The sequence below is a fragment of the Pelophylax lessonae genome (assembly GCF_965119305.1).
Source record: "Pelophylax lessonae genome assembly, chromosome: 2".
Taxonomy (NCBI): domain Eukaryota; kingdom Metazoa; phylum Chordata; class Amphibia; order Anura; family Ranidae; genus Pelophylax; species Pelophylax lessonae.
In genome coordinates this window covers 719,780,982-719,801,229 of record NC_138769.1, presented here as the reverse complement: position 1 = coordinate 719,801,229, position 20,248 = coordinate 719,780,982, and the positions used below count along the sequence as shown (strand labels likewise).

The 20,248-nt window shown below is 45.2% G+C and overlaps 1 protein-coding gene across 1 annotated transcript in view; it reads left to right on the top strand.

Moving 5' to 3' along the window:
* The window catches only part of LOC309546762 (odorant receptor 131-2-like), a gene marked incomplete at both ends in the record, with an annotated part of 108,462 nt that extends 89,033 nt beyond the window's left edge, over positions 1-19,429 (top strand). The window contains one exon of the mRNA XM_082246453.1: positions 18,609-19,429. Coding sequence (XP_082102579.1) covers positions 18,609-19,429 — 821 coding nt within the window. The remainder of the gene's footprint in view (positions 1-18,608) is intronic.
* Between the last annotated feature and the right edge of the window lie 819 nt (positions 19,430-20,248).

Here is a 20,248-nt window from a genome sequence, read left to right as displayed (position 1 = left end):
GCATGCACTTGAATGTGAGCATTTACGCATGTTTGAAATCATGTGATGCCATTCAGGGATAGAGAAACTACAGTTAAGGTCTTGTTCCCATTTAAACATGTACTTATGCTTATCTAGGAGGGTAAGGGTAACAATATGTGAGTATAGAATGGATATAAGCCCTCGGTCTCTAGATGAGGAGGAGCAAATATTCTCAAATATGGTAAACGGAGGGTTTAGTGAAAGGGGGCCTTGTGATTGAAAAAATGCCCTCACAATGGTATAGTGGTCCCCTTCAGATCTAGGGAGTCCATGTAAATCTACCAGTTGTTCAAAAGTACACAATATGTTGCCCATTGAGAGCTTTTTGAAGTTCACCAGGCCTCTAGCTATCCATGGAGATAAGTCTTCTCTGCTCAGCGGGAGTGAACAGGAGTCAATGTGTCCCAGAAAGGATGTCATCGGAGAGACCCAAGATGACAGTCCCAGGGGGGTCTTCAGTTTTAGCCACAGCCGGTACAAATGAATAAATATTTTGTTCGCAAATGAGTGGTATTTAATCGGCTGTGAACCACTCCAGAGAGCCGCCGAGAGATAGCTCGGGGAAACTGTAGCCTGTTCAAATGAGAGCCAGGGAATGCTCTCAGGGTCCGCATTCCACTGCGCCATTTGTATAAGTTTGGCAGAGAGGTAATAGGACCATAGATCTGGGATACCCAGACCTCCCAGGGATTGGGGGGCATAAATAATATGACTGTTATATCTGGATCTTTTACCGTTCCATATGAATCTAGAAATCTCCCGCTGAAAAGAGCTGACATGGGATTTAGGGACATTCACCAGAAGGGCCCTAAAGAAGAACAAGACCTTTGGTAAAATAATCATTTTTATGGCCGTAAATCTGCCCAGAAATGAGATGTGGTACGAGGACCACGTTTTTAACAAACTTAATTTTTTAAACACTGGGGGGAAGTTAGTGATAAAAAGGGATTCATAATGAGGAGTAATCTTGACCCCTAAATAACGAAATGATCTTGCACACCAGGTGAAAGAGAAGCTCTCTCTAATAGAAGTCTGCATCCAATTAGGCAGGTTGATTGGCATAAGAGAGCATTTGGAAAGGTTAACCCCCTAAGCCCGACATGGATCGAAACTTCTCTAACTCAATCAGTAAATGAGGCAATGAAATATGAGGTTTGGACAAAAATAATAAGACATCATCTGCATACATACTTAGTTTGAATTCTTCCCCCCCCCCCCCCCCGTGATATCCTGCAATGAGAACATTGTTTCTAATGGCTGTAGCCAAAGGTTCAATAGCTAGAGCAAACAGAAGGGGGGAAAGCGGGCAACCCTGTCTCGTGCCTCTTTGCAGATGAAAAAATTCCGAGTTACATCCCGGGAGGCGAACTCTTGTTTGTGGGGACTCATATAAAGCTTTGAAACCATGTATGAACCCATCCCCTAGTCCGTATTTAGGAAGGAGGTGTTCAAGATATGGCCAGCTGACGCTATCAAAGGCCTTGTGAATATCTAAACTCACAAGGCAGGTAGGGGATTTACTGAGATTAGCATCATTAACAATATTAGCGACTAGCCTAATGTTATCTGAGAGCTGTCTTCCTGGAATAAAACCAGTTTGATCAGGGTGGATCAATTTATGGATAATATTGGACAATCTATTAGCTAGCAGTCTGCCAAATAGTTTAAGGTCATTATTCATGACCGAGATGGGTCTATAATTCTGAGGGAGGGAATGATCCTTGTCAGGTTTTGGAATGAGGGACATGTTGGCTAGGAGCATTTCTTCTGGAAAACTTCCTCCCTGAAGAACGTGGTTAAATAATTTAGTAAGTCTAGGGGCAAGGATTGTGGCAAAGAATTTATAATAAGAAGAGGAAAAGCCATCAGGGCCGGGGGCGGTGGAGGTTTTAAGTGCTTTAATCATATCTAGAACCTCGTCAACTGTACAAGGTGCTTCCAATACATCCCTTTGTGTATCTGACAAAGATGGGACAGATAATTTATCAATCCAGGGGTGAAATTCATTTAAAGGTAGCGTAGAGGGCACTGAGAGGAGATTCTTGTAGAAGCTTGTAAAGATTTTCAAGACTTCCTTGGGGTGCGAGACCGTCCTCCCGTCAGACCTTCTAAGCTTGTATACATGAGTGGGTCTTGTTGTCTGAGTTAGTTTTTTTGCAAACATAGTAGATGTCGAGTTGCTGTGGAGTGTAAATTTGGCTTTGGACCACCTAAGGGCCTTTTCCGTGTCACTGGAAAGGATGTCATCCAATGCCTTCCTTTTAATGTGTATCTGATCCATAATTGTAAAGGAGGGGGAGAGACTATGTTTGTTATATAATTGATTTAATTCTTTCGTGAGGGATTTTATGTTGGACAGTCTAGACTTGTTCTTGGCTGAGGCTAGGGCAATCAGACTACCCCGGATGACCGCCTTATGTGCTGTCCACACTACAGGAATGGGTGAAATCCCATCATCATTAATTTGGAAATATTCCACCAGTAAAGAGGAGATCTGGGCAACCAGCGCAGGATCATTCAGAAGAGAATCATTCAATCTCCAGTTATAAGTCGTGCTACCAAGACCTACTCCCCCCCGATTCAAACACCACAATTTGATGGTCAGACCAGGGGCAGACATGGATATGTGCATCCGAGGAATTTGCCAGCCAAACCGGGGTACAAAAAAAATAGTCAAGCCTAGCTGAGCTATCGTGAGGATAAGAATAAAAGGTGTAACCCTTCATTCCAATATTGTGAGCCCGCCAGGTGTCTATCAGTTGCATGTTACTTAAAGCACGTGTCAGGCTTTTTGGAAAAGCCTTAGATGAGGCCGTAATGTTACTCCTGTCCAATGAAGGATGAGCAGCAAGATTGAAGTCCCCTCTTATCACCATATGGGGGGATTCAAACCTGTCAAGAACTTGATCTAGATAAAAAGGACTACGTTCAATCTGAAACCTCTGCAAAATAGATTTTTGATAAAAGGGAAAAATGACCAGAGCCGAGATTAAATAACATAATACATGGGACACACGGAAACTCCAGGGAAGGGGCCCCAGATCAGGTGGGGGCTGAATCCCTGACTCAGTGCAGTATGAACCTTGCTCCAAGTTAGAAGTTAGAGAAGCATAGGTCAACCAAAATACTTGCATGATATATATAAAGACCTGTGAAAATGACTTTTTGTTAACATATGAATATTTTCTGAAACAACAACTGACAATATAAGAGGTGATTAGCCAAAAGTTTTGAACCTGAAAAAACTTCTTGGGGATGGGCAGATAAATAGAACCCATCCAAAAGATCATTACCCAATGGACATAAACGTCCAAAAGCCATGTGCGGAGACCCAGACACCGAAGACGCGGAAGGTCCAGGGGAACCACCCAAATCCCGGGTGCACGGGCCATTGCAAAACAGCACATAGGGGACAAACCAACGGGAGAGGAGAGAGAAAGGCAAACAAGTAGTTTTGAATAAATGCATCAAAAAAGTTTAAACCAGCAGAGTGTCTTTGCAGACATACCAGTGGGCACAGTCACCCCAGCACAGCCGCCCCACGGTAAAGGAGCGACCACACTAGGGCAAGGGCACACTAGCGTCTAAAAAAAAAAAAAAAAATTCTAAGGAGACACTTATGTGAACTCTAGTGCAGCAACAGGAAAAGTATTTCTCCATAGTGGAAATCCTCAGAAACCGCCATCCCTGAAGGGGTTCCGCCATCTACGCTGATCCCTTCTGGTTGCTGGAGTGGACCAGGATGGTGAAGGCCTGGGTGTGTTCTGTGAACGAACTTCTGGAGCAGCTTCAAGTAGGCCCAGTTTGCATTGAAGTTCTTTTCCTTCAGCCAGATTATATACCACATAAACTGTGCCATTATGAGGGACAGCTTAAAAGGAAAGCCCCATCTGTATCGGATTCGGGCAGCCTGCAGCACAAGAGGTGACCTCTTTCATTTTGCGCCGCCTTTCAAGTGTGGCCTGCGATATATCAGGATAGATCTGTATGCGTGTACCCTCCATTAAAATATTGGGGGTGTTTCTGGAGGCTCGCAGAATATCCTCCTTGATCAGGAAGTCTTTGAGACATAAAATAATGTCTCTTGGAGGCAGGGCCATCTTTAATATTGTTTGGACCCTGGGCAAGCATTTTCTTGGGCCCCCCTGACCATGCAATTTCGCTGTCTACCCCAAAAAACAACCACATACTCTGTACCCACCTGTCCACAGACACCTCTGTATCCCTCCCCTGTCCACAGCCACCTCTGTATCCCCCTGTCCACAGCCACCTCTGTTCACCCACCTATCCACAGCCACCTCTGTATCCCTCCCCTGTCCACCTCTGTATCCCTCCCCTGTCCACAGCCACCTCTGTATTCCTCCCCTGTCCACCTCTGTATCCCTCCCCTGTCCACAGCCACCTCTGTATCCCTCCCCTGTCCACCTCTGTATCCCTCCCCTGTCCACAGCCACCTCTGTATCCCTCCCCTGTCCACCTCTGTATCCCTCCCCTGTCCACCTCTGTATCCCTCCCCTGTCCAAAGCCACCTCTGTATCCCTGTCCCCCTCTGTATCCCTCCCCTGTCCACAGCCACCTCTGTTCACCCCCTCCCCTTTCCACAGCCTCCACTGTACTCCCCCTGTCTACAGCCACCTCTGTTCACCCACCTGTCCACAGCCACCTCTGTATCCCTCCCCTGTCCACCTCTGTATCCCTCCCCTGTCCACAGCCACCTCTGTATCCCTCCCCTGTCCACCTCTGTATCCCTCCCCTGTCCACAGCCACCTCTGTATCCCTCCCCTGTCCACCTCTGTATCCCTCCCCTGTCCACCTCTGTATCCCTCCCCTGTCCACAGCCACCTCTGTATCCCTCCCCTGTCCAAAGCCACCTCTGTATCCCTGTCCACCTCTGTATCCCTCCCCTGTCCACAGCCACCTCTGTATCCCTCCCCTGTCCACCTCTGTATCCATCCCCTGTCCACAGCCACCTCTGTATCCCTCCCCTGTCCACCTCTGTATCCCTTCCCTGTCCACAGCCACCTCTGTATCCCTCCCCTGTCCACCTCTGTATCCCTCCCCTGTCCACAACCACCTCTGTATCCCTCCCCTGTCCACCTCTGTATCCCTCCCCTGTCCACCTCTGTATCCCTCCCCTGTCCACAGCCACCTCTGTATCCCTCCCCTGTCCAAAGCCACCTCTGTATCCCTGTCCACTTCTGTATCCCTCCCCTGTCCACAACCACCTCTGTATCCCTCCCCTGTCCACCTCTGTATCCCTCCCCTGTCCACAGCCACCTCTGTATCCATCCCCTGTCTAAAGCCACCTCTGTATCCCTGTCCACCTCTGTATCCCTCCCCTGTCCACAGCCACCTCTGGATCCCTCCCCTGTCCACAGCCACCTCTGTACCCCTCCCCTGTCCACAGCCACCTCGGTATCCCTCCCCTGTCCGCAGCCACCTCTGTATCCCTCCCCTGTCCACAGCCACCTCTGTATCCCTCCCCTATCCACCTCTGTATCCCTCCCCTGTCCACCTCTGTATGCCTCCCCTGTCCACAGCCACCTCTGTACCCCCCCCCATCCAAAGCTGCCTCCACACCCCCCCCCCGTCCACAGCTGCCTCTGTACCCTCCCTGTCCACAGCCACCTCTGTACCCTCCCTGTCCACAGCCACCTCTGTACCCCCCTGTTCACAGCCAACTCTGTACCCCCCTGTTCACAGTCACCTCTGAACCCCCCCCCCGTCACCTCTGTACCCCCCCTGTCCAAACTCACCTCTACATCCCCCCTGTCCACAGCCACCTCTGTACCCCCCTGTTCACAGCCACCTCTGTACCCCCCTGTTCACAGCCACCTCTGAACCCCCCCCCCCGTCACCTCTGTACCCCCCCTGTCCAAACTCCCCTCTACATCCCCCCTGTTCACAGCCACCTCTGTACCCCCCATGTCCACAGCCACTGAAAATGAAAACCATTGAACTAATTTAGTGTGTCACAGGGTTGAATTGGATTGGAAATCAAACAGATCTGCACTTTTTTTTTTCTATTTTGAATAAATACACATGAACGTTTATCCAGTTTACATAGAATGCTACAAAGCCAAACCATGTTTTTATGGGTTCCTAAATTGTGTGGCTTTCTCAAGACAGTTCTGCATGGAAATATTCAGGAGAATAAATGATTACAGGGAAATAAATGGTAGTTTTAAACCTTTAATACGAGTCAACATGGTTTTAAAGCAGAAGTTTAACCATTATAAAACTTTCTCACTTTAGTTAGCTAACCTGTCTGTTCTGAAGGATGTCCCATGTCATGCAGGCAGCTAGATCTGGGGAAATATTCACAGCAGGAAAAACATTTTAATACCCCAAATGTCATCAGCCAACTCTGTATCCCTTCCCCCCATGTCTACAGCCACCTCTGTATCCCTTCCCCCCATGTCTTCAGCCACCTCTGTATCCCTTCTCCCCATGTCTACAGCCACCTCTGTATCCCTTCCCCCCATGTCCACAGCCACCTCTGCACCCCCCCCCCCATGTCTACAGCCACCTCTGCACCCCCCCATGTCTACAGCCACCTCTGCACCCCCCCCCCCACCCCTTTACAGTTCTCACCTCTTTTCACAAATTCACCCCATTCCACTCACAGTTCTCCTCACAGTCAGTGCAGAGATGCTGCCTGCACAGTTCTGTTATGTGTGCTCGTGCTCTTTTCCCATCACACACACAGTGCAGTCTCCGCCTATCAGAGCAGCCACAACACTTCACGTTCTGTGCTATTGAACTCTGAGAAGAGGAGGAGGGAGGAGGGGGAAGCACGGAGAGACGCTCTGCCTCACTCCCTGTTAGCTGAGCCAGCTCTTACACATAGAGCCCGCAACTGTCCTTCTCCTCTCTCAGTGCCTTTCTTGTGCAACAGCAAACGGGGGAGGACGGGACAGCTTAATTGACCGCTACAGAACTATTCAAGGCTCCAGGGGCAGCAGCTTTTTGGGCCCCCAACAATGACAGGGCCCTGGGCAAATGCCCCTTTTTGCCCTATGGTAAAGACGGCCCTGCTTGGAGGCTTGTCAGGAGGAGGTTTGGGGCGCAGAGCTCTGTGAATCCTGTCACAGGTGAAATCAGATTCCTGTTTGTCAGGCAGCAGATCGGTGAAAAGCTTGGAAACTGCAGGGATCAAATCTGTGACTGATTCAGGAATGCCTCTAAGACGCAGGTTGTTCCTGCGATTCCTGTTGTCCAAATCCTCCACCTGTGACTGTAACAAACCATAGTTATCAGAAAGCAGCTCAAAGTCCTTTCTAAGGTCATTATGGGCGATAGAAAGTTCATCGTGCTTGGTCTCTAATAAGTCTGTGCGGCCTCCCAATGCAGCAATTTCCTGTGTTAACGTATTGTTGGAATTGTGAATTTCAGTCTGAAACTTATCTGCCAGCTTTTCATAAATGGCAGCAAACCCTGCATCCAGATCTGCCTTTGTAACCACACAAGAGTACTCACGAGTCCCGGATTGAGAGCTGGGAGAAGAAGGTGGCTGTGCTGTCTCTGCCTGTGGAGAAGGGAGGGCCTGGGCGCCATCTTGAGGCATCCTGGTGATTTCCTTGGTGCGGAGCAAATAAGTCGTCAAGGAGTGCTTTGGCGGACCCCCGATTCTTTTTCTTGGCTGACGGCATGCACCAGGTATTCCCACGGGGGTGTTGGAAATTATAGGTGAATGTGAGTGAAATTGGCCCCGGGGGATCCCGCCGTTCTCTCTCCTCACCGACGGAGCTGCGCACCTAGCACCCGTCCAGCTTTGCGCCGCGCATGCGCCCCATCCAGGCCTTTTTTTAACCACTTCCATACCGCGTCATTGTAAAAGGACGGCGGCAGGAAGCTTTTGTCGATCCGGGCCGACGTCATATGACGTCACGCAGCAATCGGGGGGGGGTCCACCGCTATCGGGGATGAGGCTCGTCCCTCGGTCATAGCCCATCCCCGATCAAGGTAAACAGTCAATGAAAATTGGCTGTTTACCGCGTGATCGACTGTGTCAATCACAGCCGATCACATGAGCGACTCCAGCACGAGCCGCTCGTTTTCTCAGCAATGCGCGCCCCCAGGGGGCGGGCAGCGCAGTGATCGGGGACGAGGCTCGTCCCTCGGACAGAGCCCATCCCCGATCTAGGTAAAGAGCCAATGAAATCACTGAAAGCCAATGAAATCACAGCCGGTCACAGAATGTCAACAGAGAACACGGTAACTAGCTGTCACCATGTTCTCCTCCTCACACACTGATCCTGTGAGAGGAGGAGATTGTGGTAACAGCTAGTTACCCATCATAGTGCACCCCAAAACACACTGATTGCCCTCCCCCCCCCCCAATAAAGAGGACCTGTCACTAGCCCATCAAAGTACCTGTCACTAGCCCATCAAAATACCTGTCACCATCCCATCAAAGTACCTGTCACCAGCCCATCAAAGTACCTGTCACCAGCCCATCAGAGTACCCGAGTACCTGTCACCAGCCCATCGGAGTACCTGAGTACCTGTCATCAGAGTACCTGATGGGCTGGTGACAGGTACTCAGTACTCTGATGGGCTGGTGACAGAATGTATTTTGGGGTGTCATTTTTGCTATGTACATGCTATGTGTTAGAAATAGCTTATAAATTGAAACTTTGTATTAAAAAAAATGCGTTTTCATTTTCTTTCCACAATTTCCAAAAACTTGTGGAAAAAATGACATGTTCAAAAGACTCATTATGCCTCATAGAATATACGTTGGGGTGTTTGCTTTCCAAAATGGGGTCATTTTTTGGGTAATTCCATTGTCCTGGTGCTCCAGGGCCTTCAAAAGTGTGATAGGTCGATAGGAAATTATATGTGTAATTTATGCTCCTAGAACACCTGACGGTGCTCCTTGAATGTTAGGCCTCTGTATGTGGCCAGGTTGTGTAAAAGTCTCACACATGTGGTATTACCATACTCAGGAGGAGTAGCAGAATGTATTTTAGGGATGTAATTGCAAGTATGCATATACTGTGTGTGAGAAACAACTTGTTATTATGACAATTTTGTGTAAAAAAAAAAAAAAAATATTTCTTAATTTTCCCAAGAATTGTGGGAAAAAATTACAACTTCAAAAAACTCACCATGCCTCTTACTAAATACCCTGGAATATCTACTTTCCAAAAAGGGGTAATTTGGGGGGTATTTGTACTGTCCTGACATTTCAGACCCTCAAGAAATGAGATAGGCCGTCGGTACATCAGGTGTGATCAATTTTCAATGATTGGAACCATAGCTTGTGGACTCTATAACTTTTACACAGTCTAAATAATAACCACTAATTTGGGTTATTTTTACCAAAGATATGTAGAAGTATAAATTTTGGCCCAAATTTATGAAAAAAAATTACTTATTTGCAAAATTTTATAATAGAAACTAAAACAAAATGTGTTTTTTTCTAAATTTTTGCTCTTTTTTCACTTATATCGCAAAAAATAAAAAAACCCAGTGGTGATTAAATACCACCAAACGAAAGCTCTATTTGTGTTAAATTTGATTGGGTACAGCGTTGTATGACTGAGTAATTATCATTCAAAGTGTGGGAGCGCCGAAAGCTGAAAATTGGTCTGGGCAGGAAGGGGGTGTAACTGTTCTGTATGGAAGTGGTTAAAGCAATCTCCTGAGCTGGCCAGAACCACCTCTGGAGGGAGTCTACTCCACATTTTCACAGCTCTTACTAAGAAGAAACCTTTCCATATTTGGAGATGAAATCTCTTTTCCTCCAGACGTAAAGAGTGCCCCCTTGTCCTCTGTGATGACCTTAAAGTGAACAACTCAACACTAAGTTCACTATATGGACCCCTTATGTATTTATACATGTTGATCATATCCCCCTTAATCTCCTCTTCTCAAGAGAGAATAAATTCAGTTCCTCTAATCTTTCCTCATAGCTGAGCTCCTCCATGACTCTTATCAGTTTGGTTGGCCTTCTCTTGGCCTTCTCTGCACTTTCTCCAGTTCCCCGATATCCTTTTTGAGAACTGGTGCCCAAAACTGAACTGCATATTCCAGATGAGGTCTTACTAATGATTTGTACAGGGGAAAAATATCATCTCTCTCTCTCTCTCTCTCTCTCTCTCTCTCTCTCTCTCTCTGGAGTCCATACCTCTCTTAATACAAGAAAGAACTTTGCTTGCTTTGGAAACCACAGCTTGGAATTGCATGCTTTTGATTCTTAGAGTGCCTATCACAGAAGCGGCTAGTAGAGATGGACGAACATTGGCCGGGGCGGTTCGTGAACGTCAGCCGGGAATTTTCTCAAAAGTCCGCGAACCGCAAGTTTGCGGCGGGCCCCATTGACTTTAATGGGAGGCGAACATTAAAAACCTTTAGGTCATATTTGCAGCCATAAAGACGTACTAGCTGTGCACAAATAGTCCCAACACATGGACAATGTCATAACACAAGTATTGCAATTGGAAAAGTTGCCCTAAATGTTTTTTTTTTACAGAAAAAAATGATTATTATTTTTTTCATAAATCAGCCAGAACAGACAGCAGCCGGTAAATACATTGTCTAATACAGTGTTTCTCAACTCCGGTCCTCAGGGCATACTAACAGGCCAGGTTTGCAAGATAACTGAAATACATCACAGGTGATATAATTTGCTGCTCAGTGATTGCAGTATTCTAGTCTGCATCTCCCCAAGGTAATACTTAAAACCTGGCCTGTTAGTGTGCCCTGAGGACCGGAGTTGAAAAACACTGGTCTAATACATATAGGGTCCATTCACACATCTGTAAAATGGGTCCACATCCATTCCACAATTTGGCGGAACCTTTACAGACCCATTGTTTTTCATTTTCAGTCTGAAAAATTAGGCATTCACAGGATAAAGAAGTAAGTGTCGGCCAGTATTGGCCCCAAAAATTAGCCCACATGCGTTTACCTGACAGCTAAGAACATAGTATTCTGTGGCTGGAGGTACATTAGGCATTCACACAGGATACAGAAGTAAGTGTCAGCCCAGTACAGGCCCCAAAAATGATCTCACATGGGTTTAACTGACAGCAAAGAACGTAGTGTATTTGAAGGCTGAAGGTACATTAGGCATTCAACAGTATACAGAAGTGTCGGCCTGTATAGGCCCCAAAAATTAGCCCACATGGGTTTACGAGACAGCAAAGAACATTGTGTATTTGATGGCTGAAGGTACATTAGGCATTCACAGGATACAGAAGTAAGTGTCGGCCAGTATTGGCTCCAAAAATTAGCTCACATGGGTTTAACTGACAGCAAAGAACGTAGTGTATTTGATGGCTAGAAGTACGTTAGGCATTCACACAGTATACAGAAGTAAGTGTCGGCCTGTATAGGCTCCAAAAATTAGCTCACATGGGCTTAACTGACAGCAAAGAACGTAGTGTATTTGATGGCTAGAGGTACGTTAGGCATTCACAGGATACAGAAGTAAGTGTCGGCCTGTATAGGCCCCAAAAATTAGCCCACATGGGTTTAATAGACAGCAAAGAATGTTGTGTATTTGATGGCTGAAGGTACATTAGGCATTCACAGGATACAGAAGTAAGTGTCAGCCAGTATTGGCCCAAAAATTAGCCCACATGGGTTTAACTGATAGCAAAGAACGTAGTGTATTTGAAGGCTAGAGGTACATTAGGCATTCACAGGATACAGAAGTGTCGGCCTGTATAGGCTCCAAAAATTAGCTCACATGGGTTTAACTGACAGCAAAGAACGTAGTGTATTTGATGGCTAGAGGTACATTAGGCATTCACAGGATACAGAAGTAAGTGTCGGCCTGTATAGGCCCAAAAATTAGCCTACATGGGTTTAACTGACAGCAAAGAACGTAGTATATTTGAAGGCTAGGAGGTACATTAGGCATTCACAGGATACAGAAGTAAGTGTTGGCCTGTATAGGCTCCAAAAAGTAGCTCACATGGGTTTAACTGACAGCAAAGAACGTAGTGTATTTGATGGCTAGAGGTACATTAGGCATTCACAGGATACAGAAGTAAGTGTCGGCCTGTATAGGCCCAAAAATTAGCCTACATGGGTTTAACTGACAGCAAAGAACGTAGTATATTTGAAGGCTAGAGGTACATTAGACATTCACAGGATACAGAAGTAAATGTTGGCCTGTATAGGCTCCAAAAAGTAGCTCACATGGATTTAACTGACAGCAAAGAACGTAGTGTATTTGATGGCTAGAGGTACATTAGGCATTCACACAGTGTACAAAAGTAAGTGTCGGCCTGTATAGGCTCCAAAAAATAGCTCACATGGGTTTAACTGACAGCAAAGAACATAGTGTATTTGATGGCTAGAGGTACATTAGGCATTCACACAGTGTACAAAAGTAAGTGTCGGCCTGTATAGGCTCCAAAAATTAGCTCACATGGGTTTAACTGACAGTAAAGAACGTAGTGTATTTGATGGCTAGAGGTACATTAGGCATTCACAGGATACAGAAGTAAGTGTCGGCCTGTATAGGCCCCAAAATTAGCTCACATGGGTTTAACTGACAGCAAAGAACGTAGTGTATTTGATGGCTAGAGGTACATTAGGCATTCACAGGATACAGAAGTAAGTGTCGGCCTGTATAGGCCCCAAAAATTAGCCCACATGGGTTTAACAGACAGCAAAGAACGTAGTGTATTTGATGGCTAGAGGTACATTAGGCATTCACACAGTATACAGAAGTAAGTGTCGGCCTATATAAGCTCCAAAAATTAGCTCACATGGGTTTAACTGACAGCAAAGAACGTAGTGTATTTGATGGCTAGAGGTACATTAGGCATTCACAGGATACAGAAGTAAGTGTCGGCCTGTATAGACCCAAAAATTAGCCTACATGGGTTTAACTGACAGCAAAGAACGTAGTATATTTGAAGGCTAGAGGTACATTAGGCATTCACAGGATACAGAAGTAAATGTTGGCCTGTATAGGCTCCAAAAAGTAGCTCACATGGGTTTAACTGACAGCAAAGAACGTAGTGTATTTGATGGCTAGAGGTACATTAGGCATTCACACAGTGTACAAAAGTAAGTGTCGGCCTGTATAGGCTCCAAAAAATAGCTCACATGGGTTTAACTGACAGCAAAGAACATAGTGTATTTGATGGCTAGAGGTACATTAGGCATTCACACAGTGTACAAAAGTAAGTGTCGGCCTGTATAGGCTCCAAAAATTAGCTCACATGGGTTTAACTGACAGTAAAGAACGTAGTGTATTTGATGGCTAGAGGTACATTAGGCATTCACAGGATACAGAAGTAAGTGTCGGCCTGTATAGGCCCCAAAAATTAGCCCACATGGGTTTAACAGACAGCAAAGAACGTAGTGTATTTGATGGCTAGAGGTACATTAGGCATTCACACAGTATACAGAAGTAAGTGTCGGCCTATATAAGCTCCAAAAATTAGCTCACATGGGTTTAACTGACAGCAAAGAACGTAGTGTATTTGATGGCTAGAGGTACATTAGGCATTCACAGGATACAGAAGTAAGTGTCGGCCTGTATAGGCCCCAAAAATTAGCCCACATGGGTTTAACAGACAGCAAAGAATGTGGTGTATTTGATGGCTGAAGGTACATTAGGCATTCACAGGATACAGAAGTAAGTGTCGGCCAGTATTGGCCCAAAAATTAGCTCACATGGGTTTAACTGACAGCAAAGAACGTAGTGTATTTGAAAGCTAGAGGTACATTAGGCATTCACACAGTATACAGAAGTAAGTGTCGGCCTGTATAGGCTCCAAAAATTAGCTCACATGGGTTTATGGGTTTAACTGACAGCAAAGAACGTAGTATATTTGATGGCTAGAGGTACATTTGCAGGACTAAAATACAAACTTATTAAATGATACTGTTAAATAACACCCCACTTCAAAATGTGGTATTGGGGGGCCACTGGTCTATCACACCAGTTCAAAAAATTGGCCAGTTAGTTTGGCACTGTGTGTACCAGATTTAACACAGCAAAAGAGGCAATATTGTTGCAGGACACAAATACACTTGTAAAAGTATACTCAGAAAACACCCCACTTCAATATGTGGTATTGGGGGGGGCATTGGTCTATCACACCAGTTATAATACATTATAAGTGCTTTTGTCACTGTGTGTAGTATTGCTGTAGCAACGCTCAGTCACACCACACCTGTCACAATGCTGCACAGTGCACAATAATACTACTAATCCACTATAATATGCTTTCTACAAAGTATATTATACTGTGGATTAAACCCCCTGCTTTTTAGTGCCCTGCACAACAGCAATACTAAAAATTGGCAGCCCTTTAAATTACTTTTGTGGACATTAACATTTGTGTGACTGCAGCCGATATCTCTCTAACTGCCCCTAAAGCACAGATTGGATACCTGCCCCTAACCTGAAAAGAGACTGGACCTATACCAAAAATTGCAGCTCTTTAAATGACTTTTGTGGACATTAACAGAGCGATTTGTGTGACTGCAGCCGATCTCCCTAACTGCCCCTAAAGCACAGACTGGATACCTGTCCCTAACCTGAAAAGAGACTGGACCTATACCGAAATACCAGCCGTGAAAAGGACTTTTGTGGACATTAACAGAGCGATTTGTATGACTGCTGCCGATCTCTAACTGCCCCTAAAGCACCGACTGGATACCTGCCCCTAACCTGAAAAGATACTAGTAGACCTATACCGAAATACCAGCCCTGAAAAGGACTTTTGTGGATCTTCATAGAGCTATTTGTGTCTGGCAATCTCTCCCTCATGAGCACAGGCAACCTCTCCCTACGCTGGCAAAAAGTAGAATGTGAAATGGCCGACAGCTCAGGTCTATTTATAGGGTAGGGCGGACTGTCCATGTGCTGAAATGTTTTAATTGGCTGTCCCGTTACACCTGACGGCTGTGTCATGGGTCAAAGTTCTCCCCAATGTAAACTAATATGGCCGCCGCGAACAATGCCATGTGTTCGCAAAATTTGCGGGTAGCGAACAGGCAAAATTTGCAGTGAACCGACCGCCTGGCGAACCGCAAGGCCATCTCTAGCGGCTAGTATTTAAGCCACAGCTGTAAGATCCAATGGTATGTAACCAAGTCTTTCTGTGAGCAGCAGAATTAAATAGGCTAGGGGACAAAATACTGCCCAAAGTGTTTGCCTGACGACTTAAACATCTGCACCCCATGGATAACACCGGAACAAGATCCTTATCTGCAGATAGATATTTAGAAATTATATTCTCTACATTATTAAATTCCTGTGAAAATGGAGTTACAAAAGTGAGAGGATTGTGTCTAACCGGCAGAGGGTCACTCATATTACCGCTGTTGCTCTTACGATGCATGCAGTTCAGGAGGGTGGATCTATCCTTACCAGAGGCCAAGTGGACCGCTCTGTTAATGTGCCATTTATTATACCCCCCCCCCCCCTGTGTTTTAAGTCTTGAGGGTATAATATCACATTTTGGGGAAAAACTCTCTCAGCTGGAGTAGTTACACCAGGCCCTGGTATACTCCCCTACAGGTATTGAGTGTATGGTGTGAGCTGGATCGCAGCTGGTTGCTAAGAGTAAAGAATTTCCAGCATACTCCTTACAGAAGGTGTGAGAGTGTATGGTGCTATTTGCATTGTCTCCCACAAGAGTGACAACTGAGAAGTTGCCGACTCAACTATCTCGTTTAAGTGGCACTTGTGTTTGATGGTTGGAGGACATCAGAGCTATAGCACCCGCCCTGTGGATTCCAGTACAGGCTTGCACATGGATTCCACTGTTCTGAGGGCTGCACCTGCCTCACATTTCCTGTTTGTACATCTTTAGTTCTGATTCATCAGGAATGTATTTAGCTATTTCACCTGTAAATTCAATTAGACTTGGATCGCGGATCGGGTGGACAGATTATTGGGTGGGGCTGGGGAAGACCTAGCTGTCATGGTACACGTGGGTACCAATTACATAGGCAGAGGAATATAGCCAATATTTAAAAAAGGGCAGAGATATACTGTATCCCGGGTAACTATAGGCCGGTCAGCCTAACATCAGTAGTCTGCAAGATTTTGGAGGGGATGTTAAGGGACCACATACAAAACTTTAGTAATGAAAATGGTATTATTAGTAGTAATCAGCATGCATTCATGAAAAATCGTTCTTGCCAAACCAATCTATTAACCTTCTATGATGAAGTGAGCTGCCACCTAGATAAAGGTAAGCCTGTGGATTTGGTGTATCTGGACTTTGCAAAGGCCTTTGACACCGTTCCCCACAAACGCTTACTGTTCAAACTAAGGAAGGTAGGTATGGACCATAAGGTGAGTACCTGGATAGAGAATTGGCTCCAGGGGAGAGTGCAAAGGGTGGTGATTAATAGGGAGTACTCAGATTGGGCGGGTGTGGAAAGTGGGGTCCCCCAAGTTTCTGTCCTGGGACCAATCCTGTTTAATTTATTCATAAATGATCTAGAGGAGGGGATATCGAGTACAATCTCAGTATTTGCAGATGATACTAAACTAAGCATGCCAATATCTTCTATGCAGGATGTGGAAACCTTACAAGCGGACCTGAACAAAATAATGGGGTGGGCAACTACATGGCAGATGAGGTATAATGTTGAAAAATGTAAAGTAATGCACTTAGGTGCCAGAAACCAGAAAGCAAGCTACTCACTAGGGGGGGGGGGGGGACCTCTGGGTGAGTCTAGGATAGAAAAGGACCTGGGGGTACTGGTAGACAACAGGCTTGGCAGTGGCATGCAATGCCAAGCTGCTGCAAGCAAAGCCAACGGAATACTGGGATGCATAAAAAAGGGGATTCACTCCAGAAATAAAGAGATTATTCTCCCTCTCTACAAGACTCTGGTCCGGCCACATCTGGAGTATGCTGTCCAGTTCTGGGCACCGGTCCTCAGGAAGGATGTGCTGGAACTGGAGAGAGTCCAGAGAAGGGCAACAAAAATAATTAGGGGAATGGAGGGCATCGGCTATGAGGAAAGACTACAAGCACTGAACTTATTCTCTTTGAAGAAGAGACGATTGAGGGGGGATATGATATCAATGTACAAATACTGTACTGGCGACCCTAGCATAAGGAACAAACTATTCAGAGAAAGGGAATACAATAAGACACGTGGCCACTCACTAAAACTAGAGGAAAGGCAATTTAACCTTAAAATACGTAAGGGGTATTTCACTGTGAGAGCAGTAAGGATGTGGAATTCTCTTCCACAAGCAGTCATATCAGCAGGGAGCATCGATAGTTTCAAAAATCTATTAGATGGGCACCTTAACCACTTGCCGACTGCCTAACGCCGATCTACGTTGGCAGTCAGCCCCTCACAGGCAAAGTGACGTAGGGCTACGTCACTAGCTTGTGAGGGTCTAGGGAGCGAGCGCGCGCCCCCGGAGGCGCGCTCCCGCTCCCGCGTGGTCACGGACCCCCCCGCGCGTGTGACTGGCGGACCCGATGTCCGCCGGTCACTCTGCGATCGGCGGGGGAGAGGGAGAATGTCAGGCAGCTTGTGTAAACAAGCCACCTGTCATTCTCCTTGCTGTTAGGATACTGATCACTCGGATCTAGTATGTAGATCCGTTGATCACTCTGCATACAGCTGAAGCCACAGCCAATCACAGTAAGAATCACGCCCCTAGGGACACACACAGCTCCTCCCTCCCAAATAAAGTTAACCCCTTCACTACCAGTGTATTTTTACAGTAACAGTGCATATATATAGCACTGATTACTGTAGAAATGTCACTGGTAACCCCAAAAGTGTCAAAAATGTCAGTCAAGGGTCCGATCTGTCCGCCCCAATGTCGCAGTACCGCAAAAAAAATCGCAGATCGCCGCCATTACACGTTAAAAAAAAAAACAACAAAAATGACAGAAATCTTTCCCTTTGTTAGTAAACGCGATAACTTTTGCGCAAACCAATCAAAATACGCTTTTTGCTATTTTTTTTACCAAACATAGGTAGCATAAAACAAATTGGCCGAAAAAGTAAAAAAATTTTGATTTTTAAATTTTTTTTTTGGGGAATTTCATATAAAAAAATGTGAAAAATATTGCTATTTTTGCAAAATTGACGCTCTTTTTTTGTTTATAGCGCGTGATCAAAAAATCGCACAGGTGATCAAATACCACCAAAAGAAAGCTCTGTTTGTGGGGAAAAAAAGGACGCCAAATTCGTTTAGGTACAGCGTCGCACGACCGTGCAATTGTCCGTTAAAGTCATGCAGTGCCGAATCGCAAAATACCCCCTGGTCGGAATGGGGGTAAAATCTTCCGGGGCTTAAGTGGTTAAAGACCACAACATAGAGGGGTATACAATGTACGGTTAACAGCAAACACACACATATCATAGGTTCAACTTGATGGACGGATGTCTTTTTTCAACCTCACTAACTATGTAACTATGTAACTATAAATAACCTAAATGCTGACTTTAATTACTGTTTATTTTTCATTTTTGTATAGAGCTGAAGGTAATCCAGAAAACCAAGGCACTTTCCTCTATGATGAACTCATCACTTTATCAAAGCAGCATGATTCAACTGACCTTCAGTAGCAACAGATTTGGCTTTTACCTTCACTTCATTTTTCTATTTTTGACTGCAGTCTTTCTCTGCTTCTTTTTGTACTTCATTGTGGTGGTGCTCAACATCTTCTTCACCAGTCCACATTTCCGGGAGAGTGCTCGTTATATCCTCTTTGTCTACATGCTTGTGAATGACATGTTGTATCTCCTCTTTGGTACCGCTTTGATGTTAAGTGTGATGTATTTTCTGTACATCCCCTTACCGGTTTGCTACATTTTGTATACCGCTTCATCAATGACTTTTCGAGTGACCCCAGTCACCCTGGCAGCCATGGCTCTAGAAAAATACATAGCCATATGTCACCCATTACGACACAAAGACCTGTGCACCCCGCAAAGAGCCAGTGCCACCTTTACCCTTATATGTACAGCATTGGCAATCCCATATGCTGTCGAATTAGGTCTTCTGTCTTCATCAGTAACAAATATGTTCAATATCCAGGTCATATGTAAAAAAGAAATGATGTCAGTAAATCCCTTTCAAAATGTTTTAAGGTCCCTTATTCTTGTACTGTATTTTGTTTCGGTGACCATTGTCATCTTATTCACATACATCAAGATCACGATGGTTGCTCAAAAATTTAGCTCACAGTCTTGTTCTTCCTCAAAAGCTAGAAAAACCATCTTGCTCCATGGCTTTCAACTGCTCCTATGCACAATGTCTTTTCTTTCCACATTGACTGAAGGTATTCTTTCCGGTCAAACCGAGTTATTACCTGTACTCAATTTCTTTGTGTTCATGTGCATTCCAAGGTTCCTCAGTCCCATCATCTATGGGATCCGTGATGAATATTTGAGGGTACTTATTAAGAAGTCTTTAACAAGAGTCTTTAAACACTAGAGGGTAAAGTGACTTGGGTAAAATTGAACTTGATAAACTTTATAAAACCAATAGGCGCATCTATAAAATTTTAAAAAGAACAATGCAGATATGAAAAAACTTTGTTAAAGTCAAATTCCAGGTATAGCAATTTTTACATAGTTACATTGGTCCAGCTTGGACCAATGTAAGTATGTTTATGCCATACCTGGCCTTGACATCACCACCTCTCCACCTCATTCAATCAGAGAACGCTTTGCATTCATTGATAAATGCAGAGCATTCTCTGAATGATGCCCATACTGAGACGGGTTAATAAAGGGCTAATCAGGGAATTTCCTGAGTCCATTTAATTCTATTGTAGCCCTGCCCCCTGGGGAGTGGCAAAGTGAACACACCATAGGTGTGCGCAGCCTATTGCATTAGGGTGTGCACCCCAAAGTTTAAATACACATGCATGTGTTTGCCTACATGTATATGGCCCCGGTACATTACTCTCCTTGCTGGCAAAGTGAAATAGAAGTGTGTGGCACTTCTCTTATGGCAGAGCAGTTCCAAGGGAGATCTTTCCCATCTCCTCACTGGCAAACAGAGCGATAATGCTAATGTGCCCTAGGTGATTAGGGTGTGCCCAGGCACACCCGGCACACCCTGTGCGCACGCCTATGGAACACACATCCTCCTCACTTCTGTTGCCCTAAATGTTGTCCAACCCACTTGACACTATAGGTTCTGACATATTGAATGATTAGACAATACCAGATTGCGTTAAAGAATCAAATTGACTTGTCTTTAACTTGTGTTTAGCAGAATGAACAAACAGTTTCAATGAAACATTCA